Here is a 25,297-nt window from a genome sequence, read left to right on the forward strand (position 1 = left end):
AATTGTAGCTTCGAAGGGGACACCTTGTGTCCCTTGTCGGCCAGAAAATGTAGAACCGTCAGTGATGCTTGCTCACATTCGGGCTCACTTCGTGCGGTGATCAGCAGATCATCAACGTATTGCAGTAAAGCAGTGTTAACTGGCATTTGGATACAATCAAGTTGTCTTTTCAGTGCTTGGCTATAGATGCTGGGGCTTTCTGTGAATCCTTGAGGTGCGCGTGAAAATTTGAAACTTCGTCCATTTAAACTGAATCCGAAGAGATATTGGCTCTCTGGATCAATGGGCACACTGAAGAAGGCGTTCTTGAGGTCAATTACAGTAAAGAACGTTGCTTCTGAATCAATGGCAGTCAATAAGGATGAGATATCGGGGACCACAGGGTACTGTGGAACAATGCCGATATACTGGCGGTGCATTGGGATCAGTACGTTTAAGAATCGGAATGATAGGGGAATTACAGATATTGGAGTCGGTCTCTACGACCACTCCTTGGGTAATGAGCTCTTCAATGATTTCCAGTAAAGCCACTACAGCATCGGGTGGTAACTTGTATTGTCTGATTCGGGGTAAAACAACACCTGGCTTGAGTGTAACACGATATGGTGTAATATGCATGCAGCCTACATCGGTTGGGCCTTGTGCCCACAGGTGTTCTGGTACATTTTTCAATCTGACATCAAACTCTCGTAATACATAGTGACCCTTGAAGTCTCGCAGAAAAAGTCTAACTCCTTCCGGAGAGCAGCATATTACGGCTCCTAGAGCCTTCAGTGTTTTGATACCTAACAAGTTTTCTGGACATGATTTCGTGAGTAAAAAGTCTGTAACACGTGATAATGGACCTACTGCTAAAGGGACAGGTTCTGACACTTCATTTACAATAGGCTGTCCTGAAAAACCAAGGGAAACATTCTGTGAGCCTGAGAGGGGTGCCCCTGGAACTTCATCATGGCTGATTGTTGTGCGGCTTGCCCCTGTGTCAATTAAAAACTTTCTGCCTTTTCCCAATACTTGACTGTGTACATAAGGACCCTCTTGATCTACAGGAATCTCAATAAGAGGCAAGCCAACCTCCCTCTCTAGGCTGTTTCATGTGTATCGCTGATAATCGGGGTAATCTGATTGGGCATACTGGCACATCTGCCGTGAAACTTGCTGTGTCGCGGCAACGGGCTGTGGCTGTGATGCCGCTGCGGCCTGTCCTGCATGTGATGAAGCATGCATCGGTTGTGAATTCTGCGAAGTTTGTTGTTGGCCCTGGTCTTGTCTAGGCGGATGCGGTCTTTCTTTAGTTTTACCTGTTGCTATATTGTGTTTCAGGACTGGACATTCATGCACGTAGTGACCTGGCTGCTTGCAATAGTTACATGTCCCTTTAACGGGAGCTGCTGAATTATTTGTCTGTGTCCCACCCTTTTTCTGACCGTCAGCTGGAGCTGTCTGCGCAACTAGTATTTTCATTTTCGTGTCTTTCATACGTCTTTGTTCATGTTCTTGTTCTTCTCTGATTCGGTTCTGGTGATACTGTGACATTTGCAACATCTGGGATGGCGTATTTGCTTGCCATGTACTTTCAACTTTGTATACGCGGTTCTTAACTAGTGGCAGGGAATTCTCGACTAATTTTGATACAAAAAGGTGCGGGTACGACTCGCTACTTGGTTTAAGGCCACTATTAATAATAAAACATTTCTCGAATCTTGAATAGAAGTCACTAGTATCTTCATCGTGTTTCTGTTTACAGGCTGAAATTGCATCCCAGTCTTCCTTTCTAGTTGTCAGTAATCTTGGTAGAACCTGCACTATTAAACCTGGTAATGCTTTAGTTTTCTCCCCAAGGCCTAGCCCTGGAGTACGAAGTTTCTCCTCGTCTTCTATTTCTGCCCATATAATCTTTTTGTCTCCCACCTCCCACTCTCTTTCCTTCAGTTTCTCGTAGATGCCGGTGGGCAACAATACTTTTAACATTTTCATGATATCTGCATATGTGTAATCTCCCATCAGTAACATGTCTTTAAGTTCTCTGTGAAAACCTGCAGGGTCTTTATCGTGACAGGGTACTAGTTTCTTCATTTCCAATAGTTCTAACTTGGTCAGAGGTGTGTGTACATACACACGTTTCAGGGTATGGTCGGTACCCATGACTGGGTGTACTTCTCGTAATGGGTTCTGACTTTCAATGCCATGAAGACGCTCCATATGATACATTTTCCTTTCTGGGGGCGGAGCGGGAACGTATTGTGAGCTTAAGAAAGTGTTATATCTGTGCCGTTGTTCTAGAATTATTTGAATTAACTTGGTACTTAGGCCTCTCCATCTATCCATGAGTAGTGCTTCTAATGTATCGTGTAAGGGACCTTGGATCAGAATGTTGATTTCTGTATAACGTGAGGAGGTGCTGAATCATGTATACACCTGCTAATTTCTGCTCGTCTGGGGAAAGGTTTAGATATGTCTGTGCTACTGTGTCATCATTGTATATATTAGGATTGTCAGCCCACAGTACTGCTGACCTGGCTAGTTCTTGTTCATCCATAGAATTGAGTACATGGTACCCCATTCGTTCTCGAAGCATTTTATCAGTGTCTTGGAACTGATGTTCAGGAGAATTCGGTTTTGATATGCCAGAGAGAAAAACTCTCTTGCTTTCTGGACGAATGCCCTTCCTAAGGTAAGTTCCCTTACCTACATACGCTATTGTGTCTGTAGTCTTTTCTGGTTCTTCAGATCCTTCCTCCTCCTCAGAGGAAGCTTTTTCTTTTTCCTTTTCGTGTATTTCTATTACTGTTTTTCTTATTTTCTTGTACATGCTAGCTATGCAATTCTGTTTATCATGCTTTCCTTCGGATATGTTTTGACCCCACTTGGTTAGGGCATCCATTTCATCCTGTTCTGTCTCAGGCCTGTCTCGTTCTCTTATTAAGCAATTTATAAAAAAACGTAGTATATATGCTTGAGTGTCAACTTTCTGATGTGCCATGGCCTCCTTAATACTTTCAGGGTCTTCCCCAGTCCGGACAAAATGATATATTCTATCTAAGTGTTCTTTCATTCCTGAGAATAACACTAGGTAATCTGTAGCTTGTCGTAAACGTAGCGATGCTATCAACATCCTATCGTCTTTACCGGGTACTGGATCGTATCTGCAAACTTGAAGCGGTTCTTTGAGTATGTCGAGACGGGGTGATTGGAGCATAGGGTGCTTCTGCATGTCCCTAAGGTGTAATCTGTGTGTTGCTGGCGGGGTCTGGTAACCCCCGGTCGCACCTCCTGAGGCTGAGGTTTGAGCATTATCTCTCTGTGGAGTCTGTATCTGTATCTGGACTTGTCTCTTAGTAGGATCAGGCGCAAACGGATTTGGTATCTTAACCTTAGGTGAGGGAAGTGGTGGAGGTGGAGGAACGACAGGCTGTCGGACGGGGGAAACTTGTTGCGGTAATGGCGGGGTATGGTCTGGAGGCGGGTTGCCATCTCCGTCACCGTCAGTAGGCGGGACGTGGGCACGTGGATTGGTGTAAGCGGGTGCTACATCGTTTAGATAGGAATTCAGAAATATGTCTTTAGTAGTCCTGTGGTTTACTTTAATTGGAACCAATGGTGGTGGTAGATTTTTCGGTATTTCTGAAGTGGCCTCAGGCGAACCCTCGGCCACTAAGTACATACCATTTACAAGATTGTTTCGTGCACGGTCTACCTGTTCGGCTTTTACTCGGATCCCTTCATTAACTAATTCGTTTTCTCGGACTCTATCCGGCGCTTCTCTAAGTCTATCTTCTCTTCGGAGTTCTTTTTCGGTTCGTTTATGTGATTCCTTACGCCATAACTCTATAGCATCTTTCTGTGATTGTCTAGCTTTCTTTCTCCATAGTGCTTCTTCTACCTTAAGGATGCACTCGGCATCCCACGTTCCTGTAGCGGGCCATCTGTATTTTTCTTCTAGGTGCTTAGTATAATCGGCCCATAAATCTAGATACAGTATGGCGTCTATGCCATGCTTGTGGTACATGTAATTTCCAGGCGTGTCCCTAGGGGGGATAGGAATTTCTTCCTCTAGCATCCCTTTCCTAGTTCCTATCTGCTTTAACTTATTGAAGAACGGCATCTTGTCTACTTAATACTTGATATTCAATCCTTGCTACTGAACTCTGAACACAATTAGTTACACAAAACACAATAATGCACATTAAACAATCACTCATACCACGACATTAATCACATGAGGGAACATTTTGAACATATATCTCTACCTTCGGAACCAGATGTACTGCTAAACAGCACAGATACACTGTCGAAGACAGTGCAAGAAACTTGAGTAACGGATATACTGCTAAACAGTACAGATACACTGTCTAAAACAGTGCAGACCGCGTTTGTGTACCCAAACCCGTCTTTACCGGATACATAATAATGCACCCGTCTAGATACGTCCCAGCAATGGTACTCACCGGGAAGCACGGAAACAGAAGGCCTCGGAAAACTCGACTGGACTGGACCGGATTCGACTCGACTCGACACGTGGATTCTTCGGAAAACTGGTGGGCCTCTTCACACCTCGGACCTTGCTTCTTTCGGCTAGGCTCTGGTCGGGATCCTCCGCACTCCTCACCGCCTCGTCTGGGTGCTGATCGCAGTCTTCGTCACCTCCGTGGGCCAGAGGGAGATACAGGAAATCCTGCCAGTACGCGTAGTTCTGTCTAACTGATGGCAGGGGACAGAGCTTGCAACGCACCAACCGGCGCGTGAGGTGGGGGAGGGGTCCCTGTTCGGGGCCAAATTAATGTGGTAAATATTTGATTTACCATCCTAATTTCTATGCAGGTAAGTACTTAATCAATAATAACTCAATCGGAAAGAAAGAGACAGAGTCCGTGGTGTTAGAGTTCTTAGGGGTTTTATTCCTTAAAAAGGAATGGTTCTTGAACCGGATATCATATTCCTGCCACCACAGGGGTGCAGGAAGGGATAGAGCCATATTTTATTGACAATACATAGCTTTTATACTTAAATCATATTATAAGAACCAATACAGTAGGCGTAACAGCTGAGAGAGACAAGATAAGACACACACGTGGTAGTGATACGTAATTAGAAGGCGTGAACTAGGCGTGAACATAGAGGTGTGTGCTAGAAACGTCACATGTAAGTGTCATAAGTGGGTGGCAACAAAAGCAGAATCTTGCAATGTCAGCAGAAATCTGAGGCCTGGATGCGCGCGCAGCTGCATGACGTGTGCATGACGTATGACTGGAGGGTGCAGGGGACTTGACATTTACACTAACGGAAAGAGACAGAAGTCTGGCATGTCAGATCAACTTGTACCATTATCATATCTGATATCTGATGTTTGGGAACTATATTATCTGGGCGGAAAAGGTCTCTGGGGCAGAAGCTATTCTATACTGACTGTGAATGCGTGTATAAGCGTCTAAGTGTCTGCATGAGGAGCGTGGGGGCATGGGCCTTCCATGGTAACAGAGGCTATGAATTATTTGCACGGAGACAGTGAGGCCGAGCCCTTTGCTCTGCAGCTGGGGGAATGTTTACTTAAACTAGTAGGCAGGAATGCATTTTCGAGGAGCGGAACAGATAATTCGAAGGTTGAATACAGTCTTGGCAGGCAGCAGGCTGAGCTAAACGCCGTGGGCCGCGCAGGGAGTAAGGCAGAGGTCACGGGTACAGAGGCAGCCCAGGCTGAGGCGTTCAGAGTCAGAAGACAGAAAAAAGGCTCGATGGCAGAATTCGGGGCCTGCTTTGCCAGAGCTGAAAAACGTGTAAAGTATACCACAAAAAGACGTTGGCATGGCATACTTAGAAACGGAATATTCAACCCATTCAGGGTGGGTCTGAAAGAGGACATGTTAACGTTGGACGCAAATGTATTTGCGTCTTGATAACTGGCACAGGAGGGAAGTTACATGCACTTTAAACTCATACATGGAGACGGTGGGGTACACGTTAGGGAACATAACTTGACCATAAAATTTATATTTCCTCACAGTCCTACATCAACTCTTCAAGAGGCTTTTTCATAATATTGTACGCAGCATGCTAAAGGACAGTATACTTCTTTCATTAATGTTAATTGTGCACAGATGAGCTTATATGCTGATATCGTCCTAACAGCCTTTGAAGTAAAGGGGAAATTTCTGAGAAATATTACATGCCTAGCGACACGTGACACGTGTTTCAAACATCCTCTCAGTTTAACATTGACTTTTCCAGTGACTTTCTAGAATATTGTCTACAGAATAAGACAAGCCAAAATACTTCCCTCAATGCAGCTAATTATACTCTAATGTGCTTGCTTTTACAAAATCTCATCAACAGAATCTGGTAAATTACAAAGCCTCGACGCTGCAATCTGAAATATAGTTGTCTCAGGAAATCCTGAGTAACATTTTGATGGATAGTGCAGTTAGAGGACGTCACCTTGTACTAAGAGGCTGTGCTCTGATTAGTGCAAAACTTCTGCAACGTACTGACAATAATAATTATCTGTGACGCACATTCTCTATTAAATAAAACCTTATTGATACACTAAACATATTCCAATATATAATTCTACATTACCTACCTCACTACAACGATAGTACTCTCTACAGAGTGAAGCAGAGGATCTACAAATGCCTACTCTCAAGAATGAGATCAAAAATTCCAAACCACCCCTCTTCGCAGACGTTCTCAACAATCACAAATTGTGACTGCTAAAAGCTCAGCTTCATCAATGTCTAATCCGTCTTTGTCCGCCTCTTCTACAATGTCAGGAGACACTATGGATCGTATTCTATAAGAAATATCAACTATCAGTTGTCGTTTGACAGAAATAGACATTAATATTTCTTCTCTCACCACAGAGGCTAAATCCATCTGAGCAGATATTGTCCAATTTCATACTAAAACAGACGGATTAGACCAATGATTAACAGTAATGGAAAACAGGATTGATTCTATACAAACCAGAGATCAAGATCTCTCATTTCTTCGCAGCAAGCTAGTTGATCTGGAAGACTTCAGCCGGCGAGAAAACATCCATTTTTTTGGCTTTCCTGAAAAGATTGAAGGTCAGAATGACACTCTTAATATGTAATGTTCTCCCTAAGCTCCTGAATATAAATTTCAAACCACATCTTGAAATTCAGCCTGCACATCGCATCGGTCCTCTAGGTAATGCCTCAGATTCTCGACCGCGACCTCTCATTGCTTGCTTCTTGAGACATGAGCAAGTACGACAAATATTGATTGCAGCACGCACACGAGGATCGTATATTTGTGCTGGCCACGAAATCCGTGTTGCAGCTGACTGTTCAAGAGAAAATAATGAACTGAGAAAAACTTTCCTTTCTATAAGACCACAGTTAAGGAAAATGGACATCAAATATGGTTTGTTTGATCCTGTCCATATTCGTATCCCAAAAAATGGTGAATCTAAAGACTTTTTTTATCCTGAAGATCTGAAACATTTTATAGATGGTTTATACACTCAGGATATGGATATACAACATTTTCCTTCTGAACGGTCCTCCAATGGTTCTCGACACTCTCCACAACTATCAGATACTGGATGCCTCACCTCTAGTGAAGTTCGTCATCATGGCAGAGACATTGAAAGATCAATCCATAGTCATGAAGACAAAATCTCTGTCCTTCAGACAGTATTCACCTTCACGAAAGATTCACACAGAGATAAATCTCGTTCTCCCTTTAAACCTGCTATGGATGAAGATTGTTCTTAGTAACATTTATAATTCCCTGCAGATATGATTGATAAAATATAACCGCTTTCAAATCTTTTCAGGCTCCCCATATTAGAGTCTACCCTCTATACGGGGATTTTCTATCTTATTCACACAATTGTTTCTTAATGGTTGCAGGATTATTTGTTATTTGTTATTTATTGCAATGTATCATCAGATTTTGCCTTACATAACATCTATTATATTTGATATTAAGTGCTGTGGTTTATTGTTTCACTTTCAACATGAAATTTATTTAATCTTCTCTAAATTTTAGAATTATAGATATTTCATTATGTTCTTTTACGTCTTATTAGCTTTGACCTCCCTTTTATTAATCAATAATACAAATGTTCTTATTATATATTAGATAATCTTTCTATTTATAACTTCACTTCATCCTTAACGTTACTTGTTTAATAATGTTTATGTTTAGATTGGTATCTAAGTATATATTATTAATTTTAATACAATGAACATTTATTATTCACCATCTTACTTACTATATCTTGTTTGTTCTTCTACACTCTTAATCACTTTTTTCTACACTCTGTGTTTCCACTTATCTGTTCCTATATTCCTACATATCTTGTGTCTACCGATATATATTCTATTAAGCTCTCGCTCTCTCCTTTTCAGCGGAGTGTTGGGTTGTATTTATATCTAAATTCACATTACAACTTTTGAACCAAATATATCTATCTTATTTAACATTGTAAATTATCAGTCAATTGTCGTACATTTTGTGCCTTTACCTATATATTAATGAATGTATGCATCTTTTATTGTATATTTCTATTTTTATCAATACTTAACCTCTCCCCTATTTACAAATATATCTCTTCATCCTCCTCACTATTACCTATATATTTGTATCTAATTTTATCTTACTCTTTTTAATATACACATATTTATCCTTCAATTTATCCTATTTACACTTGTCAATAACCAATACCTTATTTAATATTTTTGGCTTATATTTCACTGATATTGAACTCATGTCTCGTTTTAGATATATTTCTAAGTTCTGTCAATCTCTGTCTCTTCCCTTTCAACTCTAGGTTTTTTTTAAATGCTAGCTCTTTCCATCATCTTTGCACGCACTTCGCACTTCAGATCCTTATTTCTTTCCTATATAGTCCTCATCAAGTCTTAACCCTCCTGAAGGGGTTCCTGCACCCAGCGGTGTTCCAGTGAGCCCAGACCCTTGGCTAAATTTAAAGCTTTTATTTTCCTTTCTTTTTTTTTCCATTTCATACTTTTACTTCTTACACTTCTTTGTTTTTTTTACTTCTAATATCTCATTCTTTAGATATGTTCTCCTACTAGATCCCCTTACATTGCAAATTATCTTATTAGTACACTCCTACTTTCTCTCCCCCCTCTTTTCTCACATTTTGGCTCGGTTAATCAATACATTTTACATAGGCTCTCTAACCCACTCCATTGTCTATCCTAGTTTCTTACTTACTTCATTCCTATAGGAGTACTGATATCCACTTGGAGCATGGTTAACACTCATTCTCTGTGTGTTATAACATGGAATGTTCACGGTTTAACACACTGTATCAAATGGAAAATAGTTCTTTCTTATTTGCAATCTAAAAAGGTAGATGTGATTTTAATCCAGGAAACTCCTCTTGAAGCATCAGAATCTGAAACGTTACGCAGAGAGTGGGAGGGTAAAGTCTATCACAGCAGTATTCATGCGGACCAGTCCTCAGACGTTGCTCCCATTCGTAAATGTGGTGTGGCAATTCTTATCTGCAACTCCTTACCAGTCACAGTATCAAAAACTTGGGAAGACCCAGATGGCAGGTTTGTGTTGGTCAAACTCCGTATTGGAGACACACATTTTTGTGTAGGATCAGTCTATGCTCTGATGAGTGTGAAAACATCATTTTTTCTCCAATTAAATCGTATTTTATCATAGGCAGAAACTGGAATCTAGTCAGAGACCCAGGACGGGATAAATCAGGTCCTTTTGAAAAGCATAATGCAGCAGATAGAGCTCTTATGGATGACATAATTGAAGATCACGGCCTGATTGATCATTGGCGCCTCTCCCATCCCGCTGATACTGAATATTTATTCATCTCCCCCACTCATGGAACTCTCTCTATGTTAGATTACTGTTTAATATATCAAAGGGTTGGTCAGCTAGTACATGTATCCCATATCTTGGAAATTTCAATTTCGGATCACTCCCCAGTTCAACTATCCCTCAAAACAGGACTGGCTACATCGGGGCGTAAGCCTTGGCGAATGAACACACAACGTCACAAAACACCTGCAGATAAATTGCAGCTTAAAACTCACCTTCAACATTATCTTTCCCTTAATCAAGGATCTGTGAGCTTGGGTAGAATCCTGTGGGCTGCAGCTAAGGCTTCCATAAGGGGTCAACTTATGGAAAATACTGCACAGGCCAATAGACAAAATGCCAAATGGCAAAAAGAATTGTAACAAGATATTGAGACATTAACTCGATTATATACTAAGCAACCTCTTATACACCATCGTAAACTACTAGAGCAAGCATGTACCGAGCTGAACAGCCTTTTTACCTCTAAAGCTGAATATGCTTTGCAAAAAATGAAAGGGCGCCACTATGAGTAAGGGAAAAAGGCAGGGCGACTTTTAGTGGCTCAACTACAACAAACAGAGGTTGCTATGGCTATCCCTGCTATAAAAACACCTGGAGGAATCATGAATGACCCATCCACAGGATATTGTTAATGAATTTACTTACTTTTACCTATCGTTATATGTCCCAAGAATCCAAATAGATCATAGCAAAATGTTGACTTTCCTTTCAGGATTTGACTTACCTTCTCTCTCAGAGGAGGGCAGAGCACTTCTCGAAGGAGATATTAGTAAAGAAGAGATCTCACAAGCTATAGATAATCTCACGTATAATAAAGCTCCAGGGGAAGATGGCTTTCCACCACAGAGTTAGCTACTGCACCCACAACCCTTTGATAAAACAACTTTACCTTTACATGCTAAAAAAGCATATAACCAAATCACAAAAGTGATCTTTGAAAAATATCAGGCAACGAGAGAGGTGATGGTTTTTGGTTCCCCCCTAACCTAGAGGGAGGACCAAGCAGATAAGTTGAACCCAAATAGCATATCATGCTGAACGATACAATGGTGGTCCCATCCTCCGAGGACCACAACAAGTAAAGTTATGGACAATAATACAATGCCAACCAAAGTCCCTTATAAAGCATTATTGGGCGAGATTCTAGAGTGCAGTGATCATTATAGTATTAGCTCCAAGCTGAGCCGGGAGAGCCCCGCTTCAGGAATGTTTCGATATTGGATACTATAATATATCTCACTTATAACTCAGTCACGCACCCACTAAATCATCCATACAGACACTCATACACTCACTCATTCTTCGATCACACCTTGGCGTATATATAAATGTATATAAAACATTCTTAAACTTTTTAGAAACACTCAGAAAATTGGATGATGTCATCAGTGATGTAATTTGAGATGACATCAGTGATGTCACTGACCATGTCATGAGTGATGTAATATATGAAGTCATCAGTAGTGCATTGCACAAGTAAAAGTTAGCTGAGCCAACTATAAAGGATACATTTCTCTGGTATTGTACAAGTGAAATGTCAGCCTAATGATAATGTTCTTTTTTCAGTGATTTTCTGAGGTTTTTTAAATGCTGAATATATATATATATAGCTCCACCCTAAGATGTCACTTCTTGAATCTTCGACTTAATTGACAAAAAAAAATGTCTTTAAGTTTTTCAGGAGCTGGGATTCCTCCAGCTGAGGGAAACACATCAAAGCCATGGATTCCCCACGACTCTACTCTTTTCTTCTAACCGTGATCACAGGTCAGTGACCTCATATGGCAGAAGGCACACATGAGTACACTATGAATACTCACCAGAGGGATTAAAAACCAGGCAATTAATCATGTTATATGGACAAGTGAGATAGACGTTCCGACCCAATGCATCATGGACACTTGCAAAGCTCCACTTAATCAATCATGCTACACAGCTGTACTCTTGTGCGGCCACTTTAAATTGCATACTGCATTTATTTATGGTAAAATTATGTATTTAATAAATAAAACACATTTGATTGAATGTATGGAGATGAAAAATGGTCGGTGGTAAATACACTTCTTAAATTTACTAAAAGCCATGTGCTTATTTTCGAGAGGGTTGTGCCACGTTTGCACCGTGCAGGGTGGTGGATTTGTGATGCAAACCTTTAAGTCAGATTTTTGAAACCACACAGTCACTTTGCGTGGCTCTGAGTGGCGTCTGAAATCTAGAGTAACGCAGCACAGCGCACATCGCTGCTTTGGGTTACTGAGCCCTGGGCAGGCACTCCGTGAGTGTTGCGTGGGTGTTCCCATACAACGCCCATATATTTTGATGCATCCTGGGATTTACAATAACTTGTGAACCTGAAAATGCACCAAAATCTTAGACCTTCCCAGGGGAGGCGGAAGAAGAAGAAATGTCTCTATGTCTTCTCATTTCTCTCCTTCTATGTGTGCTGCATTCTGCACCTTTACACCCTTCTGCACCATTGCATTCTGCAGCACGCATAGAAAGAGGAATCTGCCGCCAGGATTGTTTTTGTGCAGGAAGGTGTCCCTTCCAGCAGGAAGACAATCCTGCATGTAACAAAGACTGCCTTGTGCCATGGTGCCTGCAGTGGCACTAGTATGCCAACAGGGTGTAGGCGAATGGATAGGAATGCACCATATTGCCTTAAGTAGGGCACATTCCTGCCGTTTCCCTGTCACGCAGTGCAGCGAGGTGTCCTCCTGTGCCCCACTCCTTCAAAAGCTCATAAATGAGCCCCTACATTCAGAGATTTATTCATCCGCTTGAACTAGTAGTTCGTCTGGTAAGTTGTATCAAACAAGCATTTCCTGGTGATGTGCTGTCCAATCCATAGGACATCTTCTAGGCTGGTTTTGAAAAATATAATTGTGCACGATGTTGATTTACGGACTGGAGGAATCCAGCCTGATGCACAAATGCTTATTTTCCCTTTTCTATTTGTTTTCTCCCAACTACCCTCCCCCCTCCTCTTTTTACATTTTCGGGGTGATCTGGTCTCCTTCCCTCTCTGATTGGGGATGAAAGAGTTCTTATATGAGATCCACTCTGCATGAAAGGGAGTTTTAGGCTGATATGACCCCCCCTTCTACATATATTGGATACTGGGTCCACTACCAGTGTCCACTGGAGCTGTTATAATACAGATGAAATCAGCCTCCATAGACCCTAAAATAAAAATACCTCCATTGGTGGGGAGACCTCACGTGGTCCCCCAAATCTGCAAACTGACACCAGGCGCATCCGCCGTCTGGGATATTCCAATCCCCCACCAGAGGTACCCCCTCCCCAGGACCTTCACTCATTGTCAGTCTCTTCCAGGAGACCAGCTGCCCTTCGAGGTCCACTTCTCCCTCTAACAGGCCGGTGGCAGAAAGCAGCAGGATGAATCCTGTGAGGCTCTGGAGCTATCCTGTGGCCCCACAGAAGCCCACGAGGCTCCAGTTCGGTATTTTCAACCTGCTCTGCACACAACCATTTGTTGTCTTTCTGGTCTTTTTGGGGGATGGTGAGGCTCTCCACTCGCTTCCAGCAGCTTAATCTGAAACAAGCTGCTCTCTTCGTCATCCTGGGAGTCCCACCCACAAACAGGCTGGAACTCTGCCTGACTTCCGCGGGGCTCTCCTCGTTCACTGGAGAGCCCCGCCTACAACCAGGAAATCTTTGCCTCTCTTCTGGCGCGGCTGGAGACATCGATCCCAGCTCCGGACACGGGTCACAGGCGGGGAGTGGGTAGACATATTCCTCCCAGACAGTCAGTGCTGGGAGCAGGACACCCCTCCAGACCATGCTGACAGGCAGCCCTGCCAATCCACAGGAGCTCTCTTTACTCCCTTGCTCCCAGCAGCACCAAGGGAGAAGAGGAAGCATTCCACAAGCACTTTCCATCAGCCGTAAAAGCGCTCGCCTTGTGCTATGATTTTTTAAGACATGGGGGCACCAGCAAAGTATCCTCCGGTAGGCCAGCACATCTTTGCTCTTCAGTAAGGAGCAGCTTCACTCCCATGAGGTAGGGAGCCCCAGGTGGCAGTTCCTGGCAGTCCGTCAGCCTGCCAGCCACACGTTTCAAGACAGCACCAACAGCACCGCCTACATGGGGTCCAAGCCCAAATACTTTTGCCAGCTATGTTCTTTGTTCTCCCCCTGACACAGGGCTCTGTGCCAGTCAAAACCAGTTCTGGAGGCACTCACACCTTTCTCTGAAAGTGCACGACCACCTCCTTTGCCAGTGTAGGCCCTGGCCCCAGACACAACACAGAGGGGTGGAGCCATGATTGTACAAGGCAGGCACAGACCTATTTAGGGTCAGGGGCTACACCTCCCACCACTCCAAAGGCAGTTGGGCCTATTCAGCCTAGTGCCCTCTGGAGCCACAGCACCTCCCCAGTCCTTGTCACTTACAGCCAGACATGCAATACACATCAGGCAGGCACAGAGACAAATAGCACACACAATGCCCACTTCTAAAAGTGGCATTTCTAAAATAGTGATCATAAATCTGCGACACCATTGCGCAGCATTTATTACCACTATTTCAAACATACCAAACTTGACGACACTACTTTTCTCATTTCAGGAATTAACACTGAATCACATATCAGGAAATTCCCCAATACATTCATATGAGAGGGCAGCCTCACAGCAGTGAGAAACTAAATAGGTTGTTTGCCACTACAAGGACATACCACACAGTTAAGGTACATGTCCTACCTTTTACCTACAGTACACCCTGCCCATAGGGCTAGCTCGGGCCTACCTTAGGGGTGACTGATGTGTAGTTAAAGGGGAGTGACAGACGTGGCAACCACTTTATATGCCATGTCATAATAGCAGTAAACTGTGCAATGGCAAAGACCTGAGACAGATTTGAAAGGCTACTTTGGTGGGTGGCGCAATCAGCGCCTCAACCCCACCAGTATCATTTAATTTACTGGGCACCGTATATGAGATGCCACTTTACAAGGGACCCACCAGTTTTGGGAATTCTCCTGCCCCATATTCCACCTCGAATGTTCCCTTAGTCTTGCATTTGACCTCTACCCATCCCCAGGAGGGGGCTGTGCCTGCTGGAAGCCTTTGAATGCCCAGGAGGGGGCTGTGCCTGCCGGAAGCCTTTGAATGCCCAGGAGGGGGCTGTGCCTGCCGGAAGCCTTTAAATGCCCAGGAGGGGGCTGTGCCTGCCGGAAGCCTTTGAATGCCCAGGAGGGGGCTGTGCCTGCCGGAAGCCTTTGAATGCCCAGGCACAGATGATACTGTGAACCTTCCCATTGAGCAGCTGAAGCAGTCCATGAACAAGGCCAGTGCCCAGTCCTGTGAACATCTTTATTGTAATGAATTAAAGCATTAGTAAATCTATTCGTGAGTTTAGAGTCACATTTCATGAATTGCGATCATTAATGTGCACTCGGGACCTAACTCTCTGGGAGAACAGCCGCAACCGCAGCGCCAACTCCAGCTGCAATATCATGTGTCCATGTGTGGAACATGTAACTTTCATACAAACGATGAGGCCTCTGAGTTATGCTTTGAGTCACTTGCACTCTGATTGCTGATGCCCCAACATCAGTGGGCACAGAAACCCCGACCCTAATGTCTGGTGATCATGTGCTATTATTATCTGAAACCCTGAGTGGGCTTCAGTGTGCTTGGTGTTGTTTTGAGAAATTCTGTGGTCTGACGGCTCTTGTAATTAATACAGATCAAACGATGTTTGTCTTAAAATCAACATATGTGAAAAAATTATTCCTAGGCAATCTTAGGTAGATGCAAATATTAATATGCGGAGGGTATGACAAACACACTACAAATTAAAAATTAGGCTAAAATATACGTTTTGGTTTTTATTCAAAACACAAATGCAAGGCTAATTAAAAACAAATACATGTGGTCATTGCATTTCTCATACACAACCAAAAAAGGGTTACATACATTCAAATCTATTTTAATACACAATTAGAATTCATAAAATGTTACAAAGGTTGTCAATCAAGTAGTAATTTAATCATTTATTCTTCAAATCAACGCCATTCATTTAAAGGCAGTATTTTATTGGGGGAGGACATTTTAGAGTGTACTGAGGGTTTTGGTTATTTGGCTTTGACTCTAGCCCCAAATGTATCTGCAATCCCAATAAATAAGAAATGGTATCTTAAGCATCCCTGAACTTGCTTGAATCTTAGTAAAGGAACCTAGCACTTCTTAAACTGAGCCAATCAGCCCAGTTCTCCAAATGTACCATGCAAAGTATCTGGCTTCAGTCCCTCGTGGTGCTGAAATTTGAGGATTTCCTGATACTAGTTCACTTACAAATGACGTAAATAAGTTTCTGAGGACAGTAACACGTACTCCACAAAGTACCCCCATCAAACCACTGTTCATGGATCTGGGTAGAAAAGCTATGGCACGGATTATGGATCACCCAAGAAATGGCCAGCCCTACAGCGGCTCTTAGAGGTGTTATTTCGGCAGACTGCTCCAAAGAAAATAGGATGGCTACCAAAAATTCAAACAATCTCTATCAGTTATTGGTATGACAGCTATTGTATGATCCTCCTGTATCAACTGCTGTTATCTGAAAAGAACAGTGTCGGTAAGCAAACCTTTTAGTCGAGACCCGTATAGTGGAATGTACATCAATGATGGGAAGGTTTTTGGACTTTAAACCCAGCTGTTCTTTTGAGCTATACTGGGAGGGTAGATCAGTCCTCCTCGATAGGGAACTATGAGGCATATAGCAAGAACCTCGTTAAAATTATCGCTATTTTAGCGGCAGGAAACTGTGGAGGACATCTAACCTGGGCTTCTATTGGAATTCTATAACGCATATTAGCAAGCCCATTATCGCTGTTTTAGCAGGAGTTTCTTGCCACTAAAACGGCGATCATTTTAGCGACGTTCTTGCTAATGTGCCCCTATTGTTCCTATTCATGGTGATATCCCTCCCATTTAAATCCTTTACCAAAAACTGGGGTACTTATAGGGACTACAAATGCCTTAATTGCCCATCTAGTGAGGAATCCCTTTCACATGTATTGTTTGTAAGTCCAGCTTATTTAAATACCCGGAGGAAATGGCTTTCATCTACATGTAGACCTTTGGGGTCCAAAACGAGTATTGTAGCAATGAGAATTTTAATGACTAGTTGCAGTCTCTCGATTGCATGCTCTGTAGTCAAGTTTTTCGGATGAATGTGGCCACCAGACAGCAAACAAACACCAAGTGAACGCTATAAGAATATATTAATGTCTAAATATTTTTTTAAATATTTAAATTTGATCTTTTTGTGTGTTGTGATGTATACTGTGCCACTTATTTTCCTTCTTTGCTATTTTATATTTCACTCGGATAATATTGATGCTCATATCAGAGTGCGTTAGAATGCTTTACATTTTATTAATTTGACATTTATTTTTGTTGCTAGCTTGCTTTTATGACCTTGTTTGTCGAAATAAAGTTAATTGAATCGAATTGAATCACCTTTAGGGGCATATTTGCAAAGAATTGATGCAAAACAGCACAGCAAGCAACGTTGCTGTGCTGCGTTACCTTGATGCATTAGAAGTACGGCTGCTGGACGTGGCCCGTCTTAGCAGATCTTTGCCTAAAAGCTGTTGCTTTTTTCCTCCTGGTTTTTGCAGATTCTCCTTTTGTGGCTTGGGACTCTGGGCTCGTTCCCACTGTAATGCAGTGTGTACGTGTGCATGCCCTTACTACACATGCTATGAAGGGGTGCTTACCTGATTGGTTTGGGTGTTTTAACTGTGAGCACCCTGTAAAAACTTTTACCACATACCCAGGGCAGGTACTGCACTCTCTACTAGTGGACCACAGCACTGATTGTGCCAGCCTCAAGAATTGCCTTTCAAACATGTCGCAGGCCTGTGGGTGAGCAGTTGTGCTTAGGCTCAGGATGGCATTTCCAACTTCCACTGCCATTGGATAACCAGTAGGGGAAGCCGTGATGGGAAGACCAAGTGGCAAGCTAAAGGGAGGGCAGGTACACAAGTGAAGAACCCCCTGACGGTTTCCCCTAGCAAAGAGGTTGTCTCCTCCCATGGGACACCACAGCGTTTTGCTGATTCTCTTTTAGTGGCCCTAGAGTTCTGGGCACTTTCCCACTATAATGCAGTGTGAAAGTGCATGCACGTGCCCTTTAAACACATGTTAGGAAGTGGTGCTAACATGGTGGATAGATTGGAGGCAGAGGTTTTGGCAATTGTCCTCTGGGAGCCAGAGCATTATCCCCTACTTGAGAACAAGATCTGCATTCCACGGCCTCATGGCACACAGGATTGAAATTATAGGGCGACATCTGTTGTTCAACGGTAAACATTACATTGGATGTGTCACACGTGCCCGATACCTTCAATTTTATGTTGTCCCGCTTCATTAGATGCGTTATGGTGCAGCCTCTAATGATGTTGTTGCAATTATTGCAGTTGGTGCACGGTCTGGTTCCTTTAGCTTCTGTTCTTTGTGGTGTATCATTTTTCAATATTTCTCCCATGTTGTTACTTCTGGTATAGGCGAATACCGGTGTTTGCATAAATAGAGAGTTTAAGTCTGGTTCCATACCCAGAATTGGCCAAGGTTACATGATTATTCTTTTAAAATATGTGCTCAAAGTTGAACATTTTGAAACCACTACCATTCTGGTGTTGCTCTGTTTTGTTGTTGTTTGTTTTCAATAAGTCAACTCTATTCAGTGAGTGTGTTCGTTGTTTGGCTTTCTCTATTATCTGTTATGGATAGCCTCTGTCCAGAAATCTCTGACCCATCTCTTCAATTCTGATGATGGCTTTATCAGCATCCAACGTTATTTTTTGGCCCTTATCATCTGTGAGACGGGTAAGTGTTGTTTTACAGACATTTGGTGAAAACTGGTAAAGTGCAAGGTGTTGTTCCTTTCCCTGCTTTTCCGAAATATGTCAGTTTCCAATTTAGTTTTAGTGAGTGTGATTTCTACATCCAGGAACGTGATTTTTTCTTTCTGAATTTCCCAAGTAAATTGTATCCGTTCATCGATGCTATTCAATGTTGTCAATGCTTCTTGCAGCATCTCTTGTGAATTCTTCCATAATATGAAGACATCAATGTATCTTACTAGTAGTTTGACGTTGTTGTACCATTCTGGTTTTGAAAAGATGTGCGCCTCCTCGTACTGTTTCATAAAAAGGTTGGCATATATAGCGGTGTTGCACAATTCCCCATTGAGGTTCCTGTTAATTGAAGGTACCAGTCATCCTTATATTTAAAATAACACTGGTACATAGTGAAATATCCCTCGGATGCTCCTTCTGTGGTGGGCAAACGGATCCCAACACTGCTTTTTTCAGACGACACCCTTCTCATCTCAAAGTCCCCATGGGCCTCCAAAGTCTCCTGAATAGTTTTCAGGAGTTTTGTTCATTGAGAGGATTGGTAATCAATACGGATAAAACTAAGTATTTGATTATGAATCCACCTAAAAAACCTGGGCGACCTCCGGCTTTGACTTCTGTTCCATTGGAGAGGGTATCCGAGTTCGACTATTTGGGTATCCACCCTAATGACACATTTAGCTGGAACCCACACATCCAAAAAATGCTTTTCAGTCATAAAAGGGTGGGTGGAGTATTACTTAAGGAACAATGCTCCTCCACCAGCAAACCCATAGCCCCAGTTATGGAGATATACAAAGCCAGAGGGGTCAGTGCTGCCCTTTACGGGGCGGTGCTGTGGGGTACTTGCAACCTGGACGTATTAGCAAAATCGGAGAGCAAATTTTTGAAAGATCTGATGGCTCTCCCGTTGAGTACTCCTACAGTACCCGTGTTATTAGATCTAGGCTGCAGATCGATTAAGGACCAAGCGCAACTCCGCCCCCTGCTTCTTTGGGCTTTGTTGTGGCGGGTGCCCAAAATAGCCTCCTATGCGGAAGCGCTATCAGAGGTTATGGCCATGGAAGGCTGGTCCAGGATCAAATGGTTGAGGGATGTAAAATGGCTATTAGTGGAGTTAGGGCTGGGTGATGCGTGGGCCCAGAGAACTGCCCCACCTAAAGCCTTGATTAAGAAATTTTATTGGAATTGGGTCTCTTCCAAATTATTTTTAGATCCATGTCATTGTAATTCCACTGTAGCCTTTGTGAGGATTAAAGATGTGGCGGCTTATGAACCTTACTTAGATATGATTTTAATCCCTTTCGACCGTGCCTTGTATTTTAAGTTCAAAGTGGGGACCCTACCAGTAGGCGAACTAGTTGCCCGATGGAAATCCTCTTTTCAGCTTTCCCCCTTTTGTGCGCGTTGTCCCACTCGAGTAGAGTCGGCAGCCCACATTCTTTTCGAATGTCCGGATTATTGTGCAACTAGGAGGTGCTGGCTTAAACCCTTATGTAGACTCTTAGGTACCCGCCAGCACAAAGTGGCCTTACGTATTTTAATGTCTGACACATCTACTTTGACTGTTTGTGCTGTGTCAAAATTTTTAAAGTGGTCATGGTTGATTCGAGCAAGAAGGCTCTCCTTGTCGATTTAATTCATGTTTTAACTGTTTTTAACACTTTCTTCCCTTTTCGTGTAATTATGAAATGATTATTGTAAATGTTCTGTTTTATACTTGTTGTACAAGCTTTTATGATATTTTTATATCGAAATAAAGCCTATCAATCAATCAATCAATAGTGAAATATACCAGTTCCATCAGGAAGACTTGCATTGAATGTTCTATATCTGTACTCAGTATTGCTAGTTCCATGGCCTCTAAGCATTGTATGTGTGGAATTGAGGTGTAGAGCGATTTCACATCAGCTGTGCACATTAGTAAACTTTCTTCATCGTTTATTTCAAAGGTCTGTAGTTTTAATAGGAAGCCTGATATTTATCCAAAAATTGTCCCATAGATTTGTGGATACTCCCACGTGTGGATACTATTGGTCTTAGTGGTGGATCTTTTAGGTTCTTATGTATCTTAGGAACCATATATAGTGTCGCACACCTTCAGTTGTATTTCATGAGAAATTCGTAGTTTTGTCTTTGATTACTCCAGCATCATATGCTCTATCTAAGATGTCCTTTATTATTTTCATGAATCGTACCGTGGGGTTTTCACTAAGTTTCATGTAGGTGGTAGGGTCCGAAATATGATCCAATACCTTCCTTTTATACATGTCGGTGTTCATGATAACTAATGCTCCACCTTTAACAGCTTTCACACATTTTATTTCAATGTTGTTGGCAATTCTTTTTAGTGTGTCTAAACCTTTTTGTGTGATATTTGTCTTTGATTTCTTGTTATAGTTGAGTTTAGACAAGTCTTGTTTTACAAGATTCTCAAGCAAATCCAAACACTTATGACTGACCAGAGCTTGGTATGTGCTCTTCGGTCTAAGGCCCATTAGTTGGTCCGTCTCTTCTCTTTCTTGATCCGGTAAGACATTCTCAAAAAATTGTCTTAACCTAAGATTTCTCATGAGTTTAAGAGTGCTCACCTCCAAATCTAGTTGGTCTGTTCGCATTGTAGGTACAAATGATGTTCCCTTTTGGAGTAAAAGCCATCATCAGAATTGTAGAAATGGGTCAGAGATTTCTGGACAGAGGCTATCTACAACACATAATAGAGAACGCCAAAGAACGAACACACTCACTGAACAGAGCTGACTTATTGAAAGCAACAACAAAACAGAGCAACACTAGAATGGTAGTGGTTTCAACTTTGAGCACAGATTTTAAAAGAATAATCATAAAACATTGGCCAATTCTGGGTATGGAACCAGACTTCAACTCTCTATTTACGCAACCACCGGTATTCGCCTATACCAGAAATAACAACATGGGAGAAATATTGAAAAATGATACAACACAAAGATCAGCAGCTAAAGGAACCAGACCCTGCACCAACTGCAATAATTGCAACAACATCATAAGAGGCTGTACCATAAAGTATCCAATGAAGGGTTACAACATAAAATTGAAGGTATCGGCCACTTGTGACAAATCCAATGTAATATATTTACTTACATGCCCATGTGGGACGGTCTACGTGGGAAAAACTGAAAGAAAAATTAAAATACGGAATAAAATCAGGCAAACATCAGAACACGAAATAGAAAAAATCAGCCATGGCGATGCATTTCAGTGAACATAATCATGATATTTCACAAATAAAGTTTTTGATTTTAGAAGTTATTGAAAAGAAGGAAGGCAGAGACAATAATAAATATCTCCTGTGCCGGGAGAATTTCTGGATAAACAAGTGGAACTCTGGGAAACCACACTGGTTGAATGATTGCATAGAACTAGCATGTTACCTGTAACATAGAGTCAAAATGCTGCCAATACGGCAATGATGTCTGTATCTAAGGTATAGAAGGTGGTATTGACCGTACACCCTAAACATGTGTCACATACATCAACACTTTTATTGAACAGTTCCTGATATGAACACTAGGGGGCTCAAACGGGACAGTCACTCTTTCAGTTTTTCCGATTTTTTTCTTTTTTCTTCATCATATTAGTTATTTTTATTTTGTTTTTGAATCGGTCTTTTGAACTGTTTTCAAACTCATCTGTATCTGGCAAACAAAGCAGTGTTGGAATCTCGCCACAGCGTCCGCTCGGCATACGCTTCGCCAGTCTGTCTTCCATATCGTTTGTCGGAGAGGAACACGTGATATCTCACGAAACCAATGTGCGTTTACTAACACGAATAAATACGGAAGTGCTGCTTGGTCATAACAGTCGGCACAAATTTGAACGCTGTAGACTCGAAGAACGGCGCCTGCGCCAACCTAAAGTACTTTATTTTTAACGGCTACGCAATGCACGATTGAATGTGCGATTGTGAACTTTTCCACCTTCCCGTGTGTGTCTATTAACTCATTTGTTTTTTCCGTCTATCAGAGACGTACCAAGAAGAGTATCATGAAGTACACTCTAAGTGAATAAATGTTTTTACATGCCACGGTTTGTTCACTATCTCAGCACATTAGAATGAGGGGGTCTAAATACACAAATGTATGAACACAATGGGGCACCATAAAATCTATGGCTTTCACGTTAGGGGGTATAATACCAAGGCATTGTACATAAAAGTGACACATGATTTAAAGATGTATCAAAAGCTTATGCTAGGATTTCATTTTTGTAGATATGCTCCCAGAAGAAGGGCTTTTAGCCCGAAATGCATAGGAGTAAATAAAGCATATGTGGAAATTACATGACTCTTGAACAAAAAGGAAGTGATGGAAATTTCTGATTAATGACAAAATATAGAACCGATTAAAATATTCATGTAAAGAAACAAGAGATTCCGTGGAGTCCTTTTCCAGTGGAACCCAAGGTGTGCCCAAGGGGATGCAACCAAATTAGTTTGAAGCACATTTAACATTAATTCCAGACATCAGAATGACAGAAGACGCCACCAGTGGAGCACCCAAAATACTGATTAAAAACAAAGCAAAATCTGATATTAAACAAGAGGCTTTGCACCGGCAATATAAAAAGTAAATATTAGTTGTACCCCATTACGTTGCTGTGTAGGAGAGTACCCCATACGGACCTGCCTGATATCTGTGGCACCGTGTAACAGTGCCGAGTGAGTGAGTGTTTAGAAGTGGCTGTGTAAGTGCGACCTGTTATGCAGTACATCACTGAGTGGTGTTGCTTTGTCGCAAGGGATCTGCCTTGTTAATATTCATGAGGCAGGTTGCAATTTGCGACCCATTTGGAATGGCCTGCAAACTTTTTATTTTCAAATGCAGCCCATTTTCATTAAAGGAAAACTGGATGAGTTTTCAAAAAAGTTAAACATTTTCTTTTTATTTTTTAAGGGCAAGCAGTGGTCCCAGGGACCATTGCCAGCTTTTAGAAATATGTTCTCACCCATTAACCAAGGGGAAGGGGTCGTCTTGGGACCCCATTCCTGTTTGCACGTGGCTTACCACCTACTTAAAGTAGGCAGTAAACTTTAAGGACATCAAGTATGAAGCAGTGCATCACTTTTACACCTCCGGTGCGTCACTTTTTGTGATGCACCAGTGGCGTAAAAAATGTGCCTTGTTGCACCATATTTACAAAGTGACTCATCTATGTAGATGCATCACTTTGTAAACCCCTGTGCCACATTATACCTGCGCCAGGTATAATGTATGCAAAGGTATACAGTCCCAATATCGAATAAAAAATATTGATTGGCCAAAATCTCGAGTAAAAAATATAGAATGGACACAATATCAAATGGACAGAAAATAGAATACAAAAATATCGAATAGAATAGCATTAATATCGAATCCAAAATATAGAATGGACAAAATATCGAATGGACAGAATATAGACAACAAAAATATCGAATTTGAGGTAAGTAAGTTAATATGAATTTTTAAAAGTGTTTTTTATGTTACTATATGTGTGAAAAGTGTATATTTATTTTATAATTCTTTTTAAATAATTAATTTAATTGTATTTAATTTTTGTGTAATATAATTCTGTAGCGGGTTGTGGGTTTATAGGGGAATAGGGTGGGAAGTAATTTAAATATAATTAATTAAATATGTTAATTTATTTATTGGTATTTATGCTGAATTGATTGGTAATTAATTATTAATTGGTCATTAATTAAAATATAATTGGTAAATAATTGATTAATTAAAAATGATGTTAATTAAATTAATGTATTTTCTGCAGCATGTTGTGGGTTTATAGGGGACTAGGGTAGGTAGTAATTTAAATATAATTAATTAAATATGTTAATTTATTTATTGGTATTTATTTTGAATTAATTGTTAAATAATTATTACTTGGTAATTAATTAAAATATAATTGTCAATAGTATTAATTAATTGATTGATTGATAATTATGCTAATTTGTTTATTTAGTTTCATTAGTGGGTTGTGCGTTTATAGGGGAATAGTGTGGGAAGTAATTGAATTATAAATAATTACATTTTTAAATGTATTTATTGCTTATTTTTGTTATAATATGTAATTTTTTATTAATTGTTAATTAATTTAGTGTTAGTTGGTAAATAATTTATATTAGTAGGTAATTTTTTTAATAATTAAATTTCATTTGTATTTTTTAATTGATTAATTAATATATTATATAAAATTTAAATTATTTTCTATTATTTGTAATTGGTATTAATATTTAATTTAATTTAATTCATATATGAAGTATTTACTTTCCCTACTGTTGCACTCTCTGGAGTGGGAATAGTAATTTTTATCCCAACACTATCCAATGCTTTCCCTACTGTTGCACTCTCTGGAGTGGGAATAGTAATTTTTACCCCTACGCTATCCAACACTTTCCCTACTGTTGCACTCTCTGGAGTGGGAATAGTAATTTTTACTCTCCCGCTAACCAATGCTTTCCCCACTGTTGCACTCATTGGAGTGGGAATAGTGATTTTTACCCTCCCGCTATCCAACGGTTTCCCTACTGTTGCACTCACTGGAGT

The 25,297-nt window shown here is 41.2% G+C and overlaps 1 protein-coding gene across 1 annotated transcript in view; it reads left to right on the forward strand.

The window, feature by feature from the left end:
• Positions 1-11,559: 11,559 nt before the first annotated feature.
• Positions 11,560-25,297, forward strand: part of LOC147736942 (uncharacterized) — a 38,115-nt gene continuing 24,377 nt past the window's right edge. Inside the window, exon 1 of the mRNA XM_086934116.1 lies at positions 11,560-11,610. Within this exon, the coding sequence (XP_086790242.1) occupies positions 11,565-11,610 (46 nt within the window). The 5' untranslated portion in view covers positions 11,560-11,564. The remainder of the gene's footprint in view (positions 11,611-25,297) is intronic.

The sequence above is a fragment of the Lissotriton vulgaris genome, chromosome 1_1 (genome assembly GCF_964263255.1).
Source record: "Lissotriton vulgaris chromosome 1_1, aLisVul1.2, whole genome shotgun sequence".
Classification (NCBI taxonomy): domain Eukaryota; kingdom Metazoa; phylum Chordata; class Amphibia; order Caudata; family Salamandridae; genus Lissotriton; species Lissotriton vulgaris.